The 27,397-nt window shown below is 39.1% G+C and overlaps 1 protein-coding gene across 3 annotated transcripts in view; it reads right to left on the bottom strand.

Moving 5' to 3' along the window:
• Positions 1–27,397, bottom strand: part of ZNF827 (zinc finger protein 827) — a 106,549-nt gene that overhangs the window by 33,699 nt on the left and 45,453 nt on the right. For all 3 annotated transcript variants that reach the window (XR_010606140.1, XM_065634332.1, XM_065634333.1), the window contains exons 5-8: positions 19,598–19,831; positions 6,429–6,677; positions 5,665–5,722; positions 901–1,004 (exon numbers count right to left, since the gene is read on the bottom strand). Coding sequence is in view for 2 of the 3 variants with exons in the window: in XM_065634332.1 (XP_065490404.1) it covers positions 901–1,004; positions 5,665–5,722; positions 6,429–6,677; positions 19,598–19,831 (645 nt within the window). In the remaining variant the exon portion in view is untranslated. The remainder of the gene's footprint in view (positions 1–900; positions 1,005–5,664; positions 5,723–6,428; positions 6,678–19,597; positions 19,832–27,397) is intronic.

Genomic DNA, 27,397 nt, shown 5'->3' on the forward strand with positions numbered 1-27,397 from the left:
GAAGTGACTATTCAAGCATTTAAAAAAATGAAGGGTCTGTTAAGTTGTAAATTAAATGACAGTCTATAGCTGAAAATTAGCAGTAACGTGCCTAAAACTTTATTGATTGCTAAGAAAAGGTGAATAACCCCCACTACGGATGGCTGTGTAATTACTGATCTTTAGAACCCAAGAGCTATTAATTTAAGACCAGATAGCAATGAACTAGCAAATGAGTTATTTTGTAACAGGACAGTAAAGGCATGTCTCAAGTTTTTTCATGTGTTCAGTGCCACCTTGAATAGTATTGTTACGTGCCTATATTTTCCAGTTTAATACAGAATATAACCCAAACTACATCTGGACATAAAAATGCCTGTCAACTAGCTCAGAAGATCTCTGGGAATGTACCCACAGATATTGAGGCCTTTTAATATGTTTCTAAGAACTCCACATCTTTCCAAAAAGGTTTCTAAATTACTGTTAAAGGCAGGGAAATTGTATTGCCAAGCTCAGCCATTCCGACAAATGTACTGCAGATATTTTGTCTGTTCTCAGAGAGATGGAGATGGCCAGTAACAGGAGAATTGCAGACAGTAATCAAACGTCAGTAAAACTCCTTTACATATGTGGGACACACACAAACCCCCCTCACCTCTGTTAATACCGCTAAGTTTAATCTCTTATAGACTCTTGTACAATTCAAGGAAATACTAGTTTAAAGACTATTAATACAAATGCTTCTGCAATATTTAACTTTTTTCTTTTTCTGCTTAATAATAAGCACTTATGGTGATGGAGAGTTGCCTTTTGACAAAGCAAACTACATTTTAAGAGCATTGGTCAGGTGGTAGAGTTGACAGTAAGAAAATTTTAAAAATATATATTAACTGGCAGTAATGAAAGAAAAAGGTATCTGACCTGGTGCAAGTGTTCTTCCATGAAGAGTAGTTTCATTAGGCAGGAGATCTTTTGAGTTGGAAGTGAATGGTGATTGTCTAAACGTGTCTTCAGAAAAGAAGGGGCTATAGGAAAAATAAGACATCTTTTTGTAAACAAAACAGCACTTAATGGAAGAAGTAAATATGATTTTTGACCCTAACATCTTAATACTATAACAAATACCATCTCATTAAAAGCTCCATTTCATTTACAGAATTCATGCTGAAAGATATGCAGATTGTGAGGCAAGGTGTGGAGTAGAGGCAGGCTTTGGTAAAATTGCAAATCAGAGTGAAATCTGAAGTCCTCTCAAAAGGCTTTTAAACTACATTTCTACATCTGAGATTTTCTATAGCACAATACAATCATATATCATTCTTATCATTATAAAATCAATGTTTCAAAAATTTGTATTCTACTGTTGTATCTGGAGAGGGCAATCAGGAAATGTGGTGAATAGTATTATTTAATAATCTGAGGTATATAGTAATTATTTTTAAAGTTTTGAAATTTTAGGTTAAGATGCTGAATAGTTCTTTTTTGACATGGCATTCCATGAATGAAGATAACTCCATGAGTTTGATTTTTAAAGCAAAAAACAATTAATATAAGCTAGCTGAACAGTTACTTCCCAAAGAGTATTAAGGACAAAAATTATCAGGTACTTGAATCCAAAAATCATAGCATGCTTTCGTTTTAATTAACAGACAGTAAATAGTCCATTTCAATGGTGAATTGACATTTCTGTCAAAGTAGTTTGTTTTCTGCTCAGTTAAAGATCATAACAGAAACAAGAATTCATTGTCTACAGTACAGACAGACATCAGTTAAGAGGTAAATCAGGAAATTCAAAATGGAAAAGGATGGTCTTTCTTCAAAAACTGTTTTCTAAGGTAGTGTATTCCATCTGCAGGCAAACTTTCAATTTCTTCTAGGCAAAATAAGAATTACATGAAGTTTTATCTCTCTCATACTGGGAATCAACAGGCTGATTTACACTAGTTGTTTTCAAGGTGCAGGACAGGAGGCTAGCTTGTTTCTGCAGCCTGTTCTTATTCAGTAATAAAATCCAAGAATCCTTTCAGGGTAAGGAATGTAGTATAAGGTCTTACAAAGCATTGCACAGTGGGTAGTTCAGACCCAGAAAGCATGTGCCAGCAGCGCCAGCCAAGTTGACCCTACCAGTCCAGATACACAAGGTGTCAATCTAAACAGCAGCATTTGTGTATTTTTTCCCTCATGCACTCTTTCTGTAGAGAGTGAACAAGGTGTTCTCCACTGAGTCACTTCTATTCTTAGTCAGGTCTCTTCTGCCTTTGGGAAACTTGTTGATAATTAGTTAACTTGATCATGTAACACGTTTGGAAATCACATTATTAACTTTCTCATTAAGGTTTTTGGCCATTATTGATTTTGTGCTGTACCATGTGTGACAGTTAATGGGATATTGTCATGATTCTACACAAGTTTGAACATAAACACAGTCAACATTAGGTTGTGCTGGAGGGTAAGGCATGAAGACGCTTCAAACCTGAACAGTTCAGTGTATGCAGATAGCTGAGCAATGCATAATAATCAAGAAAACAAATGGTCAGGATAAAGCAAACCAGCTCCAGCCCACATGTGTAAAACTTAACTTTTTCCAAGACTCACACTCGCACTCAGGAGTGACATAATATAAAACAGACTGACGCTGTATAAAAATATGGCATCATTTATTGCAACATTCCTCTTACTGAAAGAAAAACACCAAAAAAAGAGTTTTATTACTGTTGTAAGTCTTCAAAATCTTGTAATCCAGTCTGGTTTCCACATTGGCCTGCCTGCTTGTGCTTTAGATTCAGTCACTGAGACACTGCTCACTGCTGGTTCTAAGCAAAAGGGATGATGCAGAGCTCATCTATTTCAGGCTAGGCCATATGTCATGAGCAGGTGGTTGCTGAAGATTGCATTGTGTTATGTCCCAAGGATTTCCCTCTCCATCATTGGCCTCCAGTGAATTACAGGACCTTCCTTAGACACTTCTTTTCTGCCTTCCTCTAGAATGGCAGCTGAGTCTCTTCAGTGTTGGCCCTATTGATAGTTTTATTTCAGCTGATATGTCCTCCAATTCCCAGTGCAACGTACGGAGGGAAGAGCTCCTGCTTCATAGTAAGAAACCATAAAAACTGTTCTTGATCACTGCACAAAGTCCCTTCCGATGAAGAATAAGCTTTAGTTTGTTGGGGGGGTTTGTTTGGGTTTTTTTGGTGTGCGTGTGTGTGTGTGTGGTTTTGTTTGTTTGTTTGGTTGGTTGGTTTTTTGTTTCTGGGTTTTTGGTTTTTTGTGTGTGTGGTTTGGTTTTTTTTGTTTTGTTTTGTTCTGGTTTTTTGTTTGTTTGGTTGGTGGGTTTTTTTGTTTTGTTTTTGGTGGGTTTTTTTGCTGCACTTTTCCAGTTTTATGGCTACACAGTTCTCTAGATGAAAGAAACTTATCTTGGCATCTTATGCTCGCGTACTCACTTCCAGATCATTTGCTTCTCCACTTGCTGTCTTCACATCACAGATGGCAGGCTCTACCGTCTCACTCAGCCATTGAACTGTGAGGAATCCTTGCCAGTTTTGGCTGCTTAAGCAAAGTCAGATGGAAGTATATGCTCACAAAGTCCAGGAATACTCACAGGAGGAATAGCAACAGAGAGGCAACAGTTGGAAATGTTAATATGGAATCAGGCAGCAAAAAGTGCTTGTGTACCCTACCTTGCAGGGGCTTTGCTGATTTAAGACTCTCACCAATGACACAACTTAGTCTCTGTGTTCCCCAGCCATTCACAGGTGGACAACACTGACCTCACCTTGGCACTCTGCAGCTGTCAGCAAACTTCACATAACAATTATGATTCAAATTCCTTCCTGTCATTAATCCAGATGAAGACTAGTGAGCCAAACTGCAGCACTGCATGTTTTCTTAATGCAGCCTGAGCGCCTCTATCTTCCACTGGCTGCTCCATCACATTCTATTTTTGAGAAGGTGTCATACCCTTACCAGTGAAGACTTCCAGCTGTTTGTTTGGTTTTGGGTGCGGGTTTTTTGGCAAGGTCTTTCAAGTCAATCTGTTTGAACTCGTAGGATTTAGCAGACTGACTCACTTGCCCTTAAGAAGCTCTTCTCATTCATGTCTTCTTCTGTTGATAGATAAGACAAGAAAAGCACCTGGAGGAATTGAACCGGGCATGCAGCATTTCATGCCCTGATGGGTAGCAGCCATTATCGGGATTTTCCAGTAAAACTCAGTGCAAGTTGGACAACAGCGAACTGTGCTGCCCTCTTACAAGCTGGCAGTCAGAAGAAGGGCAAGTTATCTTTGAACTGTCCTCAACCTTTCTACTTTGAATTATCTTTGATAGATCCAAAAGTAGCTCTGGATTCTCACACCAGTCCTGCCAGTAACCTCATGAGACACTCAAATCTATTTTCAACTGACTATTTGTCACCTCCTCCCTGCAAAGCACTCTGGATAGTTAATGTGTAGTTGGACAATATGTGCATTTATGTCTATATGTATCTCTCAGGCTTATACTTTTTTAGGAGTCACAGGAAAGTTATGCAGGCTGCATATCCCACAAATTCTCAAACTAGCAAATATAGAAAGCATTCACAGCAGCCAGAAGTTAAATGCTCAATTTAATTATTTTTCAGCCTGTAACATCAGAAAGTCCCTAATGTACATTTACTGAGCTGGTCAGTTTATTAAATTATTCATTTATTACAGTTCCCATGAATGAATGGGATAGATCTAGGAATTTAAGAACAGTTTATTTTAGAGATCTTTTCTTTTGCAACTGAAATGCTTTTCAGTTTCAATCCGGACAAAGTTGTCTTAGTTAACAAGCACTGAACATTCTGGGAACCTCTGTAAAAGGGGCTGCAGGGGCACAGAAAGTCTTACTCTACCTTTAAAGGAACTCTTTGCTACTTCAGCATGCCCAGTCTTCAACCCATCCACACTGATTAGGGAACTTTCAGGTAGGAAATAAATGTACCCTTGCCCCCAAGGCTAGGTGAGAGCTGAAGCAGGTATCAAAGATTTAAGTTTTGGACTTGGCAGCCAATTCCTGCCTACTTCTCACCATGAGCTCCTAAGTTTTTACCAGTTCTAGCTACCACTTATTACCCAAGAGCTTTGAATTTCCCATAGGGACACCTCTCTTCGTTGCTCATGTGTATTTAAACAATTCATGGGCTTGTTAGCAGCCAAAATACTGTGAAGTGCATATTTCTTTAACAGCACATGCTACAATTGATTCATGTTTTTAATTCCTGTATAATTTAATTGGTTGTATTAATGGGACTGTAATATTTAACAAATGTTTCATTAGCATTGTTTTACAGTCTCTGACTTTTAAAGATTCATCTGTAGAAGACACTGAGATGATAAAATACTCAACTGAAATTTATTCAAGAAATCCAAGTTTGACAGAAGACTGAATCAAAATCACCTCTTCTTACATTGACCTATGTCTTAAAATCCAGTTGTCAGCCTGTTCTTCCCTCAAGCACCTCATGTACTATGCAGTTTCTTTTAAGTTTCAGTTTTACAGAGAAAGAATAGAAAAATATTTCTTAAAATGATGTGTGAATACTTGATCAGAGGAGAACAGTCATTTTGGCCCATTTTGACACAGACACATCCAAGTTCACAAGGCAAAATGAAGCAATGCCATTTACACTACAACTTTGCAGATAACAACGGACTGCGCTTACCTGGCTGTAGTTCTGATGGTGTTATCTTTATTGTGGTTGTGCTCTTTGCTCACCTTTTCTGCAGAGGAACATACATGATTTTTGTGGTTAGCATATATCATATTTTCCCTATCAGCTTTTATTCAGTAGAACTATTTTAACGCTTTCTGATAACAGCATAATCCAGAATAATTTAGGGTAAATTGTTATAGCATGATTAGAAAACGGGGGCACGATCTTACTTAAACTAACTCCCAACAAATTTTTTCAGCTTCATATTTCAGTGTCAGTGCTCCATACAGAGTGTGCAGTACAAGCATTCATTAAACACAGTGCTGAAATCATTGCCTTTACGGAATAGCTGAGATTTACCTTCTTTGTCAAGAGCACTGGACAGTAGAGCCCCAGGAGCACTGCATGCTGCAGCCACCGGCCACTTGTGCCAGTAACTGCCATCTATAGGTTCCCTGTACTCCAAGGCCTGGATCAACCAGCTGTCACAAATTATTTAATTAGCTTTCCAAAATACAGGAGTTGAACTCTGGCTTTTCCAATTCAGTTCAAATATTGTGAACCTGACCTGACTGTCACGGTGCTCTAAAGCATATGCTAACTATGGGGGACATTTGGCAAGGCTTTTACATTTCAAATGTGAGGGTAGAAGGGCACTAACTCTTATTATTTTTCAGCCTTAGCAATCTCACACTTTCATAGAACCTCAGTGGTTATACACAATCTCTTTTTGTTCTTTCAATTCTACTATTGACTATTTCCACTGCTTTTACCTGATAACTGGAAGAGCAGCTCGGATGCCATCTTCACTGATATATCTTGGCTGAAGAGATTTCTGTCTGGGATCACACGACCTTCTGGTGCCTTCTGTATGTGTTCACTAATGTCTCGCCCTAGTAAAGTGCTGTAGCCAACATTTTGGCTGGGTTGGCTGGGTAACACGGAAGCCTGCGAATCATGAATGTCAACTTCCATCGGTTCTTCTTTTATCTTCACCATCTGGGTTTCCTTGTAACTCTCAGCTGCAAATATGTATTTAAAAAAAATAAACAACTGCCACAATTATTTAATTAGGTAACAATTTTTCAGAGTACTCAAAGTGGGATTCACAGTTCTGAAGTTATAATTTGTATACTGAATCACTGCAAGTGGTAAGGGAAGCAAACAGCTGACTGCTACAGTATTCTTCTGGGGAATACAAATAGAAGCAATCTCTTGAAAATAATTTTTCAAACTAGAGAGCAGAAAACAGTTGCATACTTGTAAATAAGAGAGTTATAACACTTTCTATGAACACTGCGTGATCACACTCCAGTTAGTGAAGCTTTGCTTTTATTTATTAAATGAAGTTACAACTACACAGCAGCTCTCCAAAGGTGGGCACTGAAGACCTCTTACAAACTCTAAATTACTCTTTATCAGCAGAAGCACAGACAGTCAGAAGTATTGGCATGGGGAGGAAGAGGAAACCTGATCTGCTCCTCTTCTGCTCTCTTTCTCTTTTATGGAGAACTCCAGACAACTATGTGAAGAACCAGTTTGTTAAACTTGCCCACGCTTTCAAGATGAGAGGAGTATTCTGGGGCCCATGCTTTTCTAAAGCTTGATTTTGTGACAAGCATAGATATTCCCCCATACATTACAAGATCCAATAACCTTAATGACCAGTTTCCATAAGCCCATACCCTTCCCTCCTTGCCCTCCTCTGTGGTGTCTGAGGTCTAAGCAAACAAAACCATAGTCTAGAAGCCAGTTTGTAGTTCACTTTCTACTCTTGAGATTCCTCAGGTGCTGCTGAAAGCTCTAGTTTGGCTGCAAGGTAAGTGATCATTTTTTCTTCAGAATAAAAGTTTTGAAATCTCAAAATCAAGGCTCTAAGTTAATTTGCCTACCCCACACCAAATACCTATACAGCCCTTTTGATTCAGACTTTCTGCTGTAAAAAGAGAAGTTGAAAACCTGTAGAATTTATTCTCAATTTAGTTTCAGAGACAGATGATGAGGTTTTTAAATGATCTTCATTCAGATTTCTCCTGAAAGGACACTGGCATCATGGCTGAACTGCCCAACCAGGTGTTGGCTCTGCTGGCTGAACACTGACCAGACACGCAGGAAACAGGCAGCCCAAGGCAGACAATACGCCTGGGAGAATCAAGCAAATAAATAAATGCATAAACATAGTTAAACACCAGAAGGGCCACTCAGGTAAGGAATCATGCCAACAAAAAAATGTACATGGGGTTTATTATTTTTGCCTAAACCTGTACACGTACTTCTGCTACTAGCCAAGATACTGAAAACCTGAAGGAAAATCTGCTTCTGTTTACTCGTGATTAACACATGCCCTAAATTGTTGCTCATGGAGCCTCCACAGCTGGAGTCAAGGTAAAGCGAGTTTGAATTGCTCAGACTTCATGGGCCAAGGGAGGAAAAAGCAACCCTGGCACCCAGGGAAAGAGGTTGTGGTAGAGGGTAGGGACGGGCACATTGCAGCATGCTGAGAGCTTAAATACTGAGTGGATTAGGACCTGAGAGATCAGCCTGGCCCTTGTCCAGGCTGGGGGAGCATGACCAGTTCTGTGACTGTGGACCAGCATATTAACTGGTGCAGACAGGGGCTGGCCATCCTGATAACATCAGGTCACTGATGGAGAGACCCTGCACAGTAAGTTTCTTCACATGGAAGTTCTTTGTCATCTGTCAAATTTTACTACTTAGAAGACTCTGGTATTAAAAATAAATAAATGAATACCAGTTCATAAGAAAAAGCCCAAACACAAACAGTATTTTCTATTAACTTTAGGTCAGAGGGAAGAAAGGGCAGGGGGAATCCACTAACTTCACTTGATAAATGAATCTCTTGCTGCTCTCTGTTCTTCCTCTCCTCTCTAACTCACACATGAATGTGTCAGCCTCATAGATTTTATTCCAAGTATGAATGTTTCGAACACCACCAGGCCAATTTTCACCACGAGTTTTCAGTTGTCCAAACAATGAATCTCAGAAGCACCGAAACATGGTTTGGTCATCCCTGACAACATCCTCAAGCCAGTCAACTGATTGGTGTCATCTCGTAGTCTCTAGCCAAAGATGAACAGAATCCTTTTAGCATGAAGACATTCTCATTCTACGTAAAATAAACTGATGTGTTTCACCAAGTCCCTTTTCATTCCCCTTGTTTCTTCCTCTCCCCACATTTCTGTTGTTCTTAAGTGGAGAAAAAGTGTCTCTGCTGCTTACAGGACTTGGGGAAAAAAAAAAATAAGAAAAAATGAAAAAAAAAAAATCAAAGCCAAGAGATAAAAGCCATCTGGATATGTTCCAGGAACGATTTACATGAGTGCTTTCAGTCTTTTCTTATGACATTTCTTGACCTTTAAAAGAAACACATAAACATTGATAAAAATCTTTACCATCTATGATCCACCAGATACATTTCAGACTTTGGAAATTTTTGTAGTGAATTCTCAACTGAAGACAAGTTAGAAATATCATATATAATGCCTTTTTTGTCCTGTTAAGGAGATTTTTCTTCCCCCCTTTTTTTTTTCTTCAATTTAAAGCTTCCGTTAGCCTATCATAAAGCCACAGAACATTGCATCTGTGTTGAAAAGTGCAAAAATAGCATGCTGTGCATTAAAAGTGAACACAGAACAGCAAATTAATGCATCGAGTAAGCCTGTCAATCAAAAGCTCAGGTAACTCCGCAAACAAATGAGATCTTCAGACATCTGACAGACTGAGCTCTGCACCCAGCTGCCAAATTTAGGTGCAGAGTCAAGCTGACCTTTGCTGCTCTCTCTGCCTTTAAAATATTCTTTCTATTTCTGTTCCTGCTCCACACAGTTTAATTCCCTGTCCTGAAAATGCTTTTGAATCAAACTGATAGAACTCCAACTAAGGCAAGAGTCAAGCAATACCAGTGATCTCTCCCTCATAATCAGCAGGCACTCAAATTGCCCTAACTAAATTTACATATTTGATAATTTCCTTTGACCTTTATCTTCCCAGTTGCATCCTTTTGATCTGACAGAATGTCCCTGCCGCATGTGAATCCTGTCATACTCTTGATTCCCAAAAGCAAACACACAGAAGACCGAAGGAGGGTCTCTATGACAATTTTACAAGAACTAACAAAAAGGAAACACAGTCAGTCTGTTCCATGAGCAACAATCACAGGCATACAACCCAGCTGTGCTACATCTTGTGCTGCCGAAAGACTGTAACTAAGGTTATGCCCATACCCATCTCACCGTACAGGCAGTCAAACTGTAACTTCTTGAAGATTATTTTCCCTTCTATGCTACAGATAGTTCATTTGTGGAGTAAGGAGGTACCCCTTACTTCCATCCACAGGTATCACATGTGGTCACAGCGCAGCTGAAGTCTTCCAGCTACACTGGTACACAAGTAGACTGGGACACCAAAAGGTCTCTGGGTTCAAATAATGAAAATGATGATAGCTTTAGCTTTTTTCCACTTTTGCATTTCTCCTTGAGTGGATGGGCTACGCTAAATAAACTGCAGTGTATCAGAATACAAAGTTAGTATATGAGAGTCATTTTCTTCATGCCAGATTTCTATAGAAGTACAGGCACTGAATTCCTGGAAAAAAAAAAAATCATCAGGAAATAAAGACTCAAGTACCTTTAAAACATCCAGACCATGATATCCTAAACCATGATATTCAAAACTAACCTGGATAAAGCTCAGAACAGCAGCACAGCAGTGAACATTGCTCTGGCAGAAGATGAACCAAATCACCTAATACAGCTTTTTGTGCTGTTAACTTTGTGATACAGAAACAGCTTAACAAAATATGAGAAAATAATTGCATGGATCTACTATCACCAAGCCACAGAGATGCTGTTTCTTCACAGAGTCATGTAACTTTTAATCAGCTGATCTATAAAATCCTCAATGAACTTCATCCTATTCACATTGAGTGAGGCAGTTTTCCACATCAGATATGAAAAATGCAGTATTGGACAGGCTTGTTCCAGGAGGAGGTAACTTCTTCCATAGCTTTCAGGTTCTCCAGCATTCACAAGTGCAGGCCATTGCAAAATACTGGCACTTTAAAAAAAAAAAAAACAAAACCACAAAACAAACAACACAAAAAAACTCCAACCAACCAAAACACACATGGAACAATAGTAGTGCTATCTAAAAGCTCAGGGTACAGCATGCACCCCTGAAAGCCTGACAGTGTCACCTCAAGAAGGTGTAGCAGTAGGACTGCCTCTGAAATTAACTCCTAGACAATGCCTCTCCACAACCTAGACAGAGACTGCCAAGTTTTAGAAAGAACTTATACAAGCTACTTCTCTCACAAAGTTAGGACTACCACAATCCAGCATAATTTGTGCACAGTCAGCAACGTGCCCTCATGGGAACCAAGGTCAACCATATTCTGGGCTGTATTAGTAAACCTGTAGCCATTAGGTAGAGGGAGAAGATTCTTTTTACGCTGCGCTTATGAGATTGCATTTAGAGTCCTGTGCCCTGTTTGGGGCTCCCCAATACAAGGCGGACACTGACATCGCGGAGCATGTTCAGCGGAAGGCTCCCGAGGCTGTTAGGGGGCTGCTGCAAGACATAAGAGAAGAACGGCCAAGAGGACTGCGTTTGTTCAGCCTTAAGAAAAGAACACTAAGGGGACATTTTATTGCTGTTGACAACTCTCTAAGGTATAAAGGGAAGGCATAGAGAAGCTGAAGTCAGACTTCCCTCAGAAATGCACAGTGATAGTATTGAGAGTCAACGGACAACTTGGAACGTGGGAAATTTTGTTTATATATACAGAAAAAAATTTCACTGTCAGAGTGGCAAAATACTGGCACACACTGCTGAGAGAGACTGAGCTCTCCATCCTTGGACACATTCAAAACTTAACAAGATCCTCAGCAGCCTGGTCTTCTTGGATCTGCTTTGAGCAAGAGTTTGGATTGGATGAACCCTGGAGGTCCCCTCCAAACTAAATTATTCCATGAATCATCAGCACTAGAACACATCAGCTGCAGGTTTATCTAGCAGAATTTTCAAAACCTCCATGCAAGGGAACGCTACAGCATCCTTGGCTAACACTTGTCCTACTGCTGCACTAGAAATTTTTCTTAATGTCCACTCTGAACCTTCCAAGCTGTAGCTGGTAGCTGTTGCCCTTTGTTTTGCCATCTGCCACTACAGAGAAGAGTTTGACTCCACTGCTTTTCTAAGTCTCCTTCAAGTAGTTGCAGGCTGCGATTACATCTGGCTTTAGTCTCCCATTTGCCGGACTGAACAGGCCCAGTTCTCTCAATACCTCCCTGCAGGTCATGAGCCTTAGATCCTTAATCAGGTCTCCTGCATCCTCTAGACCCTCTACTAATTCTCAACAGCCCTTTTGAACCAGGGAGCCCCAAACTGGTACAGTATTCTACATGCAGCACTCACCTGCTCTAGAGGGCCACACTGAGCATGCTCTTCTAATGCAGCGCAGTCTGCTTTTCACTTTATTTGAAAGTCAATGTCAAGTGCACAGATTTAATAAAAAACACAAGTCATATAGTAAATATTGCTTTTACTGATAGAATAGCTGTCCAATGACTTTTCATTGCTGAAATCAAATGAATCATTGTTAAATTATTCATGTGTCTTCCCACCATTTTAAACTTCATCTTGCAACTAAAATTCTAAGTTGCTTGTATTTGCTGAAATGCCCATCAGCTTTACAAATCAACTTTATGAATCAACTTAGAAAAGAAAGCCTTTTCCGTATGTCTCATAAATTGGACCCATGTACCAGTTTTCACAATCAAGCGGACAGGGGTAACTAGTGGGTCAACTTGTACCAACTTCAGAAGCTTTCAGTATGGAGAATCAGGCGTTTTGTTATGCTAATTGTTCTGATTTGCTAGAAGTAAACATGCCCTAAAACAGCTTTAAATAAAACCTCAGAGGTAGGGAACAGTTGGCAAGCACTGAAGGTTCTGCTACAGAGATACAAGTAACATCTGACGTTCCCTGGGGCACTGTGCTCGATGCTTTATTTTGCTAGCATTTTTTCCAAACTGCTGTTTTAGATAAGACAATGTCAATGGGCCTTGAACCAATGTAACAGGATCCCACATTAAAACAACAACAGCAATAAAAGATAAAATGGCTCTTATTTGTTAAAGTGGAAACTGAACTCCCATGTTATAGAGTTTTGCAACGACAGGCTTAGTTTCACAAAAATGCATGCTAACCAAAAAAAAGGAGCAAATTAAAGCAACAGACTAATTGGAGCAGTGATACACATCTGCTTTTCCTTCCATTTAAATGGTAGGCTTACTGTGAGCACCTGAAAGACCCTACTTGCAGAACACAGCCAACCCCTCAAAACAGAAATCAAAAAGAATTTGATAAAAAGTCTACATGTCAGGAAATTGTTATTTTATAACATATTCCAACCTAAGCAAGTCTCCTAATTCAAGAAAATTCTAGTCTAGCATTTCTGCAGCAAGCTGTACCTTTGCATAAAGTCTGGCTCCAGTTCTCCTGCCTTAACAAGTTGACTCTTCAAAGGCAAGGGCGACTGCAAGAGGCTCTTCTGCAAATACGGTGCACCCACAATCCCCTGACACTTTGAAAAAAATCAACATACCCACGTTCCATAACTTTGTGGCCGCTCCCACCTGGCTGAATATCATCAAGGAATGGCAGTAAACTGAAGGATCGAGAGGTTTGTTTAAACTCTTCAGTAACAAATCCAAAATACAATAAAATAATCCAGAACACCAAAAGAAGCGCATTTGAACTACAGACATTATGATTTATTATTCCAAATTATGTAAGCTTTTAAATTAACATAGTTTTCATTAAATATCAAATGTACTCTGTCATGGAAAAAAGGAAGAAGATTAATTGCAATAACTTAAAGGTATAAGATAGCATCTACTGAACTAAAAGCTAGATTCTGTTATAAGGTACTTGTTTTTCTGTGATTTTTTTTTTTTTTAGATTTATAGGGAAAAAAAACTTAAGACTTTTCAGACTTCCATACTTCCCACTCTGTACTTCTGTGAATTTGTGTATTTTTTTCATGTTTTTCCTGCTTTTGGGTTTAGACATTAATGTTGTCATGAAAGATGGCAAACCCCACCAATAGGTAAGAATCCATCCCTAGCTGAGTTCTTTTGGGATTATGTTATTCTGCAGATGTCATGGAAAAGCTTATTGAACTGAATGCATGTTCCATGGCCTCATACGAACTTCATGTAGTACAGCATTGGCAGGAGTGTCTAAAAATCTTGAAAAAAATCTGGAGCCTCACATGTTGCGATAATAAATCTAGCTATCTATAAAGCTTCTACCTTTTTCTACATGGTTTCCGAAAGACAGACCCAATTGCTGTGGAACTGCAATTACAGTTTGGGTCCATCCTTTTGAAACACTCTGTATGTTGTAGTTAATATACAGCTGCACTCTAACCATTCACAATCATTTTCACATTTCTGTTGGTTAAAAACAAACAAACAAAAAACCCCAAACCACAACACTACCAAACCAAAACAATAACAACAGAAACACAAACAAACAAAATCACTTGGCTAGTAGTAGACTTTAATCTGGTGATGCAACTTGCCATCTCTCTAGCTCCCATCAAAACAAAGTCTTGGTTTTGGGTCAGGTACTTCCCCGCTAACTTTTCTGGGCTTTTACGGAAGCACCTGCTGCTGCCCAGAGCTTTCTAATGAGCTGTTTAGAGACCAAGGAACAAAAGACTTGCCAGTGTTTTCACTCCTCTGCCCATTACCAAGGCTGTCTGCGCAGAGATGAAAGCACTCGACAGCTCCCCTGCAATCTGAGTGCAAAGACTCTTCCCAGGGCCTGACGGAGCAGAGACAGCAGCCTAGCTCCATTCCTGCGCTTCCCAGAACACGCCGCAAAGTTATGAAAATTAAATATACGGAAAGGCTAGTTTCTCTGTCCCCCACCTCACCCAAAGATGTACTAATGAACTTTTTCTTCACCATAGTAACTATAAACCAAAAGACTGCCAGCGTAACCCACTAAACCTGGAAAGACTTTGTCACTGCTAAACAGAATAGCTTATCAGCCATGCACTTGTTTTTGTTGTCCAGTCGCACTGCTGATGACAGCCAAGCATAAAGTCACCCCAGCCTTAAAATGAGGTAACTGACACCAACTGTCCGGCCACACACACATAGATAGCACTCTCAGTCAGCAAACTTCAATATTATTAGTTAGTTCCTCTCAAAGTCTATACTCTTGTGACTGGACTGGTTTTGGTATGAGCTAATTTAAAGCCTTCTCAGATGGTCCTTCACCTCACTGTGCCCTAATGCACAATGTGCCATTTCTGGAATGGGAGTAGCATCAAGGCGCTCTGGACTTCATCTTATGTTATAATTGTACTATCATTCTTTTTTCTTTCTCTTTCTCTTTTTAAATAGAAGTTCTAATGCATGTCGTTTCAGTTAAATGTTAAGATATAGCATAAAAAAAAATTACCCACAAGGCACAAAATAGGAAATTAGCATGAATGTTTTCAAGTGGATAAAGACTTAAACAAAAACGAAAAAACCAACCAAACAACCCCAAACCTCCACAATAATCAGTTGTGCTGGAAGAGGAATTGTCATATAATTAGGCAATAATAAACAGAATTGATTAAGAATGCTTTTGGAATCAATCGTGTGGAACATTTTACCTCACAACCTTGGCATAAAAAGTAAGTACGCACTAATTGCATCTGCTGATAACCCTAAATTGTGACACATCGTTGGTATTGGGGAATTGGTGTATTACAAGAAGCACTGTGTGACCCAAGGACTAAAGTACAAGAAATCCAAAAGGAACTGAGTAGTACAAAGGTCATGGATTTGCTAGTGGTAACAAGGATATCTGCAATACATGGGGAATTGATCCACTGAAAAAAAACAAAGAGGAGGAAAACGACCTCAGTTACTACTGAAATGCAAAATGACTACGTTTCACAAATATAGCTGTAATAAAGACAAATGTGATTCAGACAAGATTTCTAGGAAAGATGGGGACATACTAATGTCATCGTTCATGGCATAAGGGTAAAATATTACTTATAAAATGCTAGTACCTGGAATAGATTTTGTACACCTCCAGCTATGCATTCATTTTTGGACAAGAAGGCAAAACACTATGTGCTTCTGAAAGACAATACCTGCCCAAAACATATTAGCAGCGTGACTATTTCAACAGAAAATGGATTTCTAGACTCAAACATTAGCATGTAAGTGCAAACATTATTTTAAATTTCAGTCTTCTCTGAAACCCACCTTAGAATTTACAAGACTGAGTATATGGAACTGACCAGGGATCACTGGGTACACCTCTTAGATAAACATTCTGAGAATTAAATTAGCTTTTCCATGAAGGAGAATTGGTAATAATGTAGAACACTTATTCAGGTGCATTTGAAATACATTGCTACCATTTTTTATAAGTGATTTTGTGCAACGTTTCATAGGAATTTAAAATTTTGCAGGAATGGCACTCTTCCAAACAGGGATGAGAGTGATTTGCCACTCCACTATCTCCTCAAATCAGTTTGCTTACCCTTGGATCGAGACTCAGTCAAGACTTAGTAATGGACAGAATCCACAGCTCACCCTTTTGAACATCTGTATAAATCACGGTAATCATTTTATGTTTTTCTGTAAAATGTAGATTGAAGGTCTACACTGAGTCTCAAACTTCGCTTGTTAACCCCCAAAGACCATTTCTTCCAAATGGGTGTTTCATTTCTTTTTAACAGCAGAGCAGTTGTTAGGAACTTTTGCTTTGACTATCTGGATAGACATGAGTTCTGCCCAGACATGCCCAAGAGACTTTAGCCTTCTTAGCTTGAATAATCTTTCGGAAGAAGTACGACTAAGTATCAAGTGACTAGGTATCAAGTTCGTGAACTGTGAGGTAGAAGATTTGAATCCAAGTGGAACACAGTGGAGAAAAAAAATGGTATAAAATGGCACATCATATCCAGATAAGGTCCAACTCCACCAAAGTATTATAATATGCAGGGTAAGAGCCTGACCTCAAACACAGGTTGTGTGCTGCTAGAAGCAGGCAAGTGTCCCAACAGCTTTTTAGCTTCATGAGAAAAGAGAGAACCTTGTCTAGCAGAATTAAAATAGAGAGCTGCATGTGCGATATTCTCTTGTTTCTTTACCTCTACAATGACAACTACTAAATGTTCTGTTAATGTACTACTACAGTAAGATATGTTTATTCTTCTAACTCCTCCTAGCTTTAGAGTAGTTCCTGAGTGGCTGACAAGTCCCTCCATTATAGGGGCTGGTGATTTGCAGTAGGTCTGTCTTACAGTCTGAGCCAGCCCAAACTAGGCTCCCGAGCTGGAAAGGTCTCCCACTGCACTGCACAAGCTCAGCTGAGACCTAGCAACACAGCATCTCTGGTTGGGAAAAGAGATTTCCCACTGAAAAATATAAACCAGCATATCCTTCACATGAAAGGTACACAGCAAGGTATGTGCCTAAATCCCAAGAGGCTCCCACGACGCTGCAACAATCAGCAATATTATTGCTCAGGGGATAACAGAAGCATATATGCCAGGAATGCAGAAAGCAAAGTACTATTATGTTGGAAATCCCTTGCTGAATGTGTATGTAGCGCAGGTTTTGGTAATCAGTAGTACACAAAAGAAAGTGAAAATAACAAGGCAAGGATGTAACCCATTCAGACTTTACCAAGAATATACAGAATCCAGAAGGACCTGACTTAAACTCAATTATATAAAACGTAATAAGGGCACTTGACTGAAGATTCCTCACAGACAGCAGAACATCCAGACATACTCATTCCTTTTTTTTTTTTTTTCTTTTTTCTCCCTCTCCTTCCAGTATCAAGAAGTGGCTTAATTGTTTAAGTTCTAAATAATGGCAAAACCAAAACAAAACAAAAAAGTGCAGAATTGCTTAAAATAAGCTGGGAAGTCAATATTGATCTCAAGAGTATTCTACCAGATAAAGTAAACATTAAAAACCAACCAACCAAACAAAAAACCCCAACAACAAAAAACCAACAACAACCGAAAAACCCACCAAAAAACTAAAGAGGCTGTTGATCTTAGATATTCCTCTTCTATTTGTACTACATTAAACTGTATCTTAGTGTTTTCCTCCTTTATAGTTTCTGCCTTAGACGGCAATTCAAAAAAGCACGAGTTGAAAACAGAGTATGTGATAGACTCGATATCACCCCACCCACTGGCTGATTCAGGAATATCAACTGCAGCAATCCTGACTGAGTAAATCCCAGAGGAATTCTTTACCTTCCAATCTATGGATTAACCAAAAAGACTCCTATCAACGCAAACTGCTCAGTCCCGAAAAGATGATAGGAAAAATGTTGAACTAGCGTATTTCTTACTACAACCTTTAAAGACAGGGAGTTCCCGGCAGAAGTGACTGAAGACTTGACCAAGATCTTGTACGTGGCACATTTCACCTATATAAACAGGCATTGAAGGCACAAATATAATAGTCTGTAATAAAACTACTTAAACACAGCCTGCTACTGCTGAATTCAAGACTCACAATCAAGAACCCCAGTGTCTCTGAAATACTTGAGAAATCATTAAGTTACAGAGCTCCTCCTTTATGAAAATAGTTATATAAGTTTATATGGACCAAGAAAAAGTCACAGGTTAACCTTCATTAGGCTGTAAAGTTCTTTTACTAGAACACCATACTCCAATAACCAAATGTTTGGTATTTGGGAGTCTGTGAAAAACTGGGAACTTCTGCTCTGATCAACTTTTGCACCTGGGAAGTACTTCTTGCACTATCAACACAGAGGCTTGCAAATCAATTGCTCAAATTCTTCTGCAAATTAAAGCATGCACGTATGAACAGGAGTGAATTAATTACATGTTAGAATTTATGGGAGAGATCCTAGTGAGTTAAAGTTTTTCAGGTATAAATTTGAGCTCAAATTCAATGTTGACAGTATCAAATCAAGCCAAATAATTTCAGATAGGTTTGGCAGGGATCTCAGAAGTTACTAAGCTCGTAAGCATTTCCACTGGCACCTCTTGTGTGACTTTGGCATCCTTAAAATGTAAGTCTTGTCCAGTTTTGGAGAAGACTTAAAAGCTAACTGATCCAGTTTATGTGTGGAAGTATGAGACCTAGCCTCCTGGACTGACTTTCATGCCTCAGTTCTAAAAACTGAAGTCTACTAGACGTTCAAGGCCTTTTCATCATTCACTTAAAAACCAGTTCCCAGCAGGGAGAATTCAACCCTTTTCCCCAAAGTTAAATCTTGATTCTGACAGTCTGAGAAACCATAATTAGCAGAACATACATTTTTATTTTACTCCCTCCAGCTGTAACAGTACGTATGTGTATATGCATGCATACTGTCCAATTGTCCGGCAGAAGGATGTATCACTAAGGCAATGTAGGCAAGTTCAAGTGGTCTTCCTAACAGCAGAAAGCTGGCTCAGTTTACATCATCTTTTTAACAGCGTACCTTATGATTTTGAGTACAATATATTGTCAGGAAAAATATAAGGCTTTAAAAGTCATTATTTATAAAGCTATATCAGGTATAGTTCAGTGCAAACACACAGTCTTGTGATGTTAATGAAATGACACATGGAAATAAATTGTTATTAACATGTTTTGGTACATTTTGAAAATGCCACCACCTAAAAGCTTTAAGGCATCATGTCTTTTCATTTATCCCATAGTCATTAATTTGAAGACCAGAGCACAGATAATTAAATACTATGGCGACAGACCAAACTTAGAGGTCTTACATATACGAACCTGTGCGGATAGACATTTTCAATTGTTTCTTCTCTTGCTACTAAAGCTAAACATTCCTTCTGCAAGGTAATCCTGCTAGCTACATGAAAAAAAAAAAGTTGAATATTATTAAATTAAATATCTACCTGAGAGTTTCATGAGGAGTTCAGATGCTGCCTTGACTGACATGTCCTGCCTCATCACATTTGCCTGTGCTTCCTGTGGCTTGAGTTTCTCCTCAGGGACGTTTGGAGCTGAGGCTTCGGATTCCTGGCTGAACACGTAGCTGGACTGAGACAAGGCTGAACCTGCAGCTTCCTCATCCTTCGGCTCGTCTTTCACTTTAAATTTAGGAGTCAAAGGCTCTTTTTGATTTGCAGCTGTCAGGAGAAGGAAAGAACCAAGACTTAATGACGTACGTAATATATGATCATAGAGCAGGTAGTAACAGGAAGAAGCCATAACCTAAGAAATGCTAGAGCAGGTACTGGAAGCAAGCAAGTCAAACAGTATTCAAAGACGCTTCAGGAGATAAACATCTGCATCTTTTATACAAAGAGACAGTTTTGAAACACAAAACCTGCATGTACCAGAGCTCTAGAAAACATCCTTCTCCTCTTTTTTGACCCTACTCCTCCTACAAGCTCACAGGTACTACATATTGAGTTCTTAGAGCATGGAAAAGAGGCAAGAGATGAAGAGTAGAAAGATAGGAAACCTAAGAGGGGCATAAAAGCGAAAAGAACCACAAATTCTTCGGTCCTAGAAGTTGGTATTGGTTAAGGAGGAGAACAGAGGGATTTTCAAGACAGCTCTGCACTGGGTGATGCTATTACAGTACTGTTCCAGGTTCTAAGTCAATAAAAAAAGAGAGCATGTTTAAAATAATCTTTTCAAATACTCCATATGTAAGCAGCTGCACAGCCTCAGAGAAGAGTGCAGAGACCTTGGGGCTGCTTATAATCTACACACTGAACAATGTTGTTCTTGAACAGTCTTTCCAATAGCACTGGACAGTGATAGATTCTTTGCACTGCATTTGGTTGAAGGGATGAAACCAAGAACTCCCCTTAAGCAACACCAGTAAACTCGAGCAATATAAATTCACTGGCAAGCTGCACAACAAATAGGACGCTAAAGATTTTGCACTGTTTGTCAACAGTTTTTCTTATAATTCTTTATTTTTGACCATTAAGAGATGCTTCCTTTCCTGTCTCTGTTAGTGGCTTTTTCTTGTTCAAATTTTCACTTTAAATTCCCAGTAACACAGAGCAGATGACTTGTTCAGTGCCCCAAACTTCGATGAGTTTACATCTTTCTCACCTCTCTAAACCTCTGTCTCTGCAAATATTGAAGATACTGCATCATTCCCATTTCGTTATCTTTCTAAGCTTTCTCACCATTTACCTCACTACCTTTCTTCCTCTGCCACTTATTTTCCTCCTTCCACATGACAATCCCGTGCCAACCCTCAGGACTCTTGCAGATGAGCTCTGTCAAATCCCACTGGGACCACATAAGAAAGATGAACCCCACCATCCCTTTCACAAGCTGCAGCAGGGCATTAGAAGCCAATGTGCATTGCCTGCTGCAGAGAGCTGTTTGTTTTACAAACCCATTACCTAAGCAGGAAAAGCTGTGGAACTGGCATATCACAGGGATGGTGACATCCAGCTGAAGGGGCAGGGTACTAACAGGTCAAATCAACCCAACAAACTCTGGCAATATTCACCTGCTGAAGCCCTTCATCTACTTTTTTCCTACACTTCAATGTTTCTTACTTACTCTCCAGCTCCTCATTTCTTATTTCCTCAGATACTCTCCTTCTCAGCAGTTCCCCCAAAATCTGATGCCTAGAGCATCTGAATCCCTGCATCCCACTGCGAAGTGCTCACCACCTCACAGAGACCTCAACCCTAAAAATATGGGGTACAATTGCCCCCTATATCTCAAACAGATATTTCCATTTGCTACTCTGAGCTTCATTCATTTTCACACAGTCCATTGTTTTGCAGTTTTCTTTGTGTTTGTCTGTTTGTTTTTTAAAGCTATTATACTACATTACCCTGTAATACAACACATATATTTTCAGTTTATATTCCAGGGTTGTCTGATTCAGCTTTGGATGATCTGTATTCTTCTCCTTTCTTATTGGTGGGCAAGCCATTACCAAAGAACAAGATTAAAGGAACTGGTATAAACTGCATACACAGAAGGAGCTACACACACACTGGTGCTATTCACTACTTCAGAAATTAAATTAGCTTATATGTGTAGTTTTTAATATGATCTATAAGCACTTCTACTAGTATTAGAAATTGCTTTTTCCTTTTTAAAAAAGAGCAAAAGAAGAAATATGAACCAATAAAGTATGCTTTAACTCATCAAAATACAGGTTAAGGCTCTCATACCAATCTTAACTTTACCAAGGTACTTACCAAAAAAAAAAAAAAAAAAAAAATCCATCTATCTACTTTATCCAGGCCTACATCTTTCTAGCTCAGTCTATTCACCCAAACAAAAAAAGACCCAAGCCTACTATGCCACACTATGTTCTGCATTCCTCCTCTTTTAAAACATGCCGCTCTAGCTGCTACTGATACGTAAAATACCTCCAGGTGCTGAGTGCAACTGATAGGGAGAGAATCTGAACAAAATCGTTTTAATTTTTTCATTTCAATAAGGTATTAATTCAAATTTTCCCAGAATCTAAAGGAAACTTGAGTCTGAGAGACGACCCACTAAGAAAAATCATTAACCTGTGAAGCCAGTTATGTTTGTACCCATGAACCAGGGCAGAAAATGAACAGGTAGGGGAAGCACTACAGACCAGGTCAGCTTACACTTTTACCAACTTTTTTAGCAACTATGATGCATTCACTACTCATATTAGGGAGAACAATAAACAGATGTAAGAAAAATAATTGCAAGTAAGCGAAATAAAAGTTGACTGAGACCAGTCTCTAAAAAACCTTCTGATTGAGAAATATTTTAAAACTCAGAACTAGACAAGGATTATTAAAGTATGTTTGAACTACAAAGTTATTACTCCCCAGAAGGAATAATATCTTCTATCTACACACAAAAATAGATACACGTACATATACTTAATTTGTATTTAACTTACATTCATCCTGCACTGCAGTGAGAACAGACTGAAGGATGTGTTGTCTGCAGACTAAATGCAAAAACCCCAGCAATTTAATTTTGAAGTACATAGCGAGGAGAGGAAAAAGAAAAGAAAATAAAAACCAAACAAACCAAACCAATCAACCCAAAACCAAACCACACCAAACAGACCCACAAAACCCCCCAAAAAACAACAACAAAAAAAACCCCAAACCAAACCACACCCAGCAAATGCAACCAACTGGCAGTAGACTCTCAAGCAGGGTTGATAATTCTCAATTCATTCCACATCCAGAAAAAAACAGATCACAGAAGATTCCAAAGTACTGATTTTTATCTTCCTGGAAAATGGGATCATTTGATCCATTTGGCAAAAGTAGATGATAAAAGTTATAATGCTTTCCTCAAACTGCCAAATGCCACAAGAAAAGCTTTGGGCACCTGTCTCTAATCTGAAACACTCTGATAGAAGCTGCTTACTGCATCAGTCCACTTTGGAGGACTTCTAAGTGCTTAGAATATTTATAATTGAAAGAGGTAAAATGAGTTGATTACTTCAAGCCAAGTTCAATGCTATAAGTCACAATCAGCAAGGAGTTGGTCATCGTTCCATGTGTCTGAGCAAAGAACATGAGAAAGAAAAAAGAATCCACAACAAAAAAACATTGCCACAAAAGAGGAGGCCACGAGAAAAAGCATCTACAGAGTCTGGGTCAAAAGAAGTTGTAATGAAAATCTCTTCACACCACAGGACCCTGCTGCACCATCATATTATTACATTTTACAAGTGATGCCTGACTAGAGGTACAAAGAGGAGAAAGAGTAGGCTGGTCATGGATGAAGGAGAAAGGGAAAGTGAGGACACATTGCAAATTGAACTGGTATCCTCGATATTTTGCTGGAAAACCTTTATTTGTGATTCTCCTCAGAACAACCACAGCAAGAGAACCATGGCATGACTTCTACCTGAGGAAGAAAGGACAGTGTTTTATCCAGGCCCTGTTGGAGCTAGAGCATCTGAATGACATGGGGAGCCTTCCCTTCCAGGTGGTAAGTTGTGAGCTCTGGCAGTTAAAAGAAACCAAGGACCTTTGTCAGATCAGTTCTGCAGTATTTGGAAGACGCATTTCCCCGACACTGGGCACCATCGTCCTGAAGGCAGCTGTGGCCAATAAAGGGCATGACTTGAGTCTTCTGCTATTTTTGCTCTAGTAATTGAAATGTGCAGGTAGGTGTTGGCATTCTGCATGGAGACTACGGCTTATATTTGATGACATTCAAGAACTGAGTAAGGGGTACAAACACTGCAGAAGAAGCCACCAGTGAGCTAACTGCTTTGCAAGAAAAATCTGTGCATTTGGAACCTGTTGGAGAGTCTCCAGACTAAAATCCAATTGGGCTGACAAATTATAATATGCCCAATTTATTAAACACAGAGGCTGTCCACATAGTAAGTGGCCCAAAAGGAAAATACTGTTCTTCTGGCAGGACAGCTTAGCTGGTCTCTCATTTCTTTTTAGTGCCTTCTGCCCTGGAGTACTAATCTGACCCAGGGCACCTCATGTCACCTAACCCTCCTGGGAGTGCTAACTCAATGACATCTCGCTTTCCAAGCCTTCTACTCTGTTCTCGGCCAAATAAATTAACCTACAGGGCTCCAAGGAAGAGGATGGGAACTATCAATGAAAAAACTACTTATGACTCAAAGGTGCTCTGCATCAAAACATGTTTTCATTTTTTTTAATCAAAGCAGTGGAAGGGTAGAACAGACAATCATGAGAAGTATGATGATGCCAAGACCTTCCATCTCTTGGCTTTCAGAGACCACTTAAAATAGGAGGTCTTCCAAACCATCTTGCTTAAGTATGTTAAAAACGTGTAAGCAGAGGTTAAGAAAAGGCCAGCTAATTAACCTGATTTTCTCTACATCTGCTTTGCATTTAAGGAGCTATAGTTAAGCAAAAGGAGACAGCACTGGAGAATGACCAGTCCTGTCATGGTCCTCTCAAAATTTTACAGTGTTCTAGGTCCAAGTGGAATGGAAGAGTTAGCCAAATTGCTAAGGCACCTGGAGGACAACACATCCCCCCACGCTCCAAGATCTGTGTTATACAGCCAAAGTCCCACCTGCTAAACAAGCCTGTAATATCTGCCAAGACCATCTTCTCCTTTCTGGGTAAAAATCAAAGTAATAGCAGAACAGGTAAACTTCTGGGGAAGCTGGAGAAAAGAGGGGGAAGAGAGTGAAAGGAGCAAAGGGAAACCTGTTGCTGATAGGAAAGTATTGTTTGCAGTATGGAAATTGATTCTCTCTACAAAGGAACAGAAAAAGAGAAGGAGAGAAACACCTCCAGGCTGACCTTTATATTTGTTTAAGAAAACAAAAACCAAAACAAACACTCAGAGATGATTGAACTAACAATGCCTTCAATTCCCATTTTGGATAAAAGTGACAGAAGGCTCAGGACCTAGGACTTCTGCCCAGAGTAGTGCTGTAATCAGGGAAGCAAAAGAGCCATCAGGCTAGGCTAGTCTTACACTCCAAGTATTACAGTGTAGATATTAAAACTAAATTGTAAGCACAGAGCTGGTCCAGAATCATATTCATGTCTTCTTTTAAGCTGTATTGGGCTGAGTACACAAAAAAACCAGTTTGTTATCCTGCATGTTAAATGACTGGATTAGAACAGAGTCTACATTGCTTTATCTTGCTAAATTCTGCGTATTCTTTCAAGGTATGAAATGTGATGGGTATGATTTTAAGAATGGTGAGAAATTCTTGCATGTAATACTAGCAATTGCTGGAAAGAGATCATAAGGGTGGGTGATGTATCAGTGGCAAAGATTAGTATAAGCTTTTTATTTGCCCAAGTTTTAATTAGCCGTGCTTTTGCCATTTTCCAGTTATATTTGAAATTAGAGGTCTATATGGAAATTATGAAAATGTGACTTTGGAGAGACACTTCAAAGAGAGAACTTGATGACATCAGGGGTATTTACACTGACAGCAGCATTATGGAATTCACAGTCTTTTTAAATTAAGGGTATGGATCAATAATGGCCAGTCCTGTGCACTTACATATTCTAATGGAAATTTTACATTTTGGCATAACCTATGAATCCTAAATATAGGCAGCATGGTCTTTGCTTTGGAACTTGGTACACGAATACATCAATTATGACAATTTAATTGGACATGCTTTTATTATATTAAAAATAGCTGTCTGAACAGTTCAAGCTAGCCACTTCGGTACTGTCAATGGCAAATGCTGCAACATTTCAAATTACTTGTGTTGCCTTTAAGGACTGCAGTAATTTTCAAGAGCCAAACAGAACAAATAATCTAAGTGACTACTTAGCTTATACACTAATATTTGTATGTAGCTGTCTGATGATAGACTGTTTCATTATTCCATTAATGGAACCAGCTAAGAAAACATGACTGCAAAGTCCAAGTACTTTGGACAGTCAAAATTCCACGGTGGCATTATTTTCCAAAATAAAGATTTGACTCTTCACATGGTACTGACATCAGATATGACTTAAACTGTGAGAAACCATCGTTTCTCATTCGTTTAACATGGCCAGCCCCAAACCCTCCACATCTTATCGCTCCTTCCCCCTTTCTATATTAAAGATTTGCCACGTGAGTAACTTGGGGAACATAAAAGAACTGCAGAAGCTGGACATACTTGATAATATATATACACCGTCACAAGATTGAAGGGACGAGCTTTCTAGAGTAATGCACTTGGTGAACGCAGGGAGGTGAGGGAGCGAAGGCAGGAATGAAGTATGCTTTACAATTACTGTTTCCACACAGAATTCCTTTGAGATCAATAGCGCAAGAATCCCATTCATTTTGATGGGATTCATTTATTTTCGAATGTTATGAAAAGTAACATCAGCACATAACATAGGCAACAGTAATAACTTCACTAGAGTATACTGGCCATTGTAATTTGGAGCAGTGTGAAAGCCGGTTTTTATTACAGAAGAAAACAAGCCTAGGAAGTGGGTGGAAGGACATCAGTATTCAATGAGATGTGTTATATAATGTCCACCACTGAAACTTTTGAAATAGGAAAAGCAAATACTCTGTAGATAAAGATATCAATGCAGTTATAAAGTTTCAATGTGGAATTAATGGACTCGGGGAAAGAAAACCTTCTGGCCAAGCACTCACTGACCTGGCAAAGTGCTCAGGCAACTCTAAGCGTACAAGCAGTCCCACCGAAATAAGAGTGGGAAGGTTTGAAGGTAAAAAGAGGCCCATGCTTAAGTATTTTTCAAGTTTATATGTTAAGAGTCATCTGCTAATTGTCTTTACAAACAATAAGCCTTTCTGAATTTAAATAAAATTTCAGATAATTCTTTTAAATTTCTTGTGAATTTAAAAGCATCTCCTACCTTAAGCTAGGACCTAAAGAGTAGAATCTGGAAAAAAATTTCAGGGTTTATTTTTAGATTTACATTTGCTGGTTCGTGCTGTGCCTTATTTCAGAAAACATGTAACTAAAAATCTTTCTGGCAAGAAATGAGCAGTGCCATCACAATTCATTTCTGGCCCACTCAAAATCAGGTCTAACTTTTAACATCTGTACATATTTTTCCCACTTTGTTTCCCTACAGCTTGCAGCTTTATGCTGTTCAGCTTAAATTTCTTGCAACTGCTTCTGATGTCCTATGGTTCCCTGACTGAGATAGACAAATCTAGTCCACCCTACTGCCTAATACGTGATCAACAATATCTGGCAGGTAGTTCTCTAACCTGTTTTTAAAATTCTCCAGTGGCAGAGATGCCACAATCTCTCCAG

The sequence above is a fragment of the Caloenas nicobarica genome, chromosome 4 (assembly GCF_036013445.1).
Source record: "Caloenas nicobarica isolate bCalNic1 chromosome 4, bCalNic1.hap1, whole genome shotgun sequence".
NCBI lineage: Eukaryota > Metazoa > Chordata > Aves > Columbiformes > Columbidae > Caloenas > Caloenas nicobarica.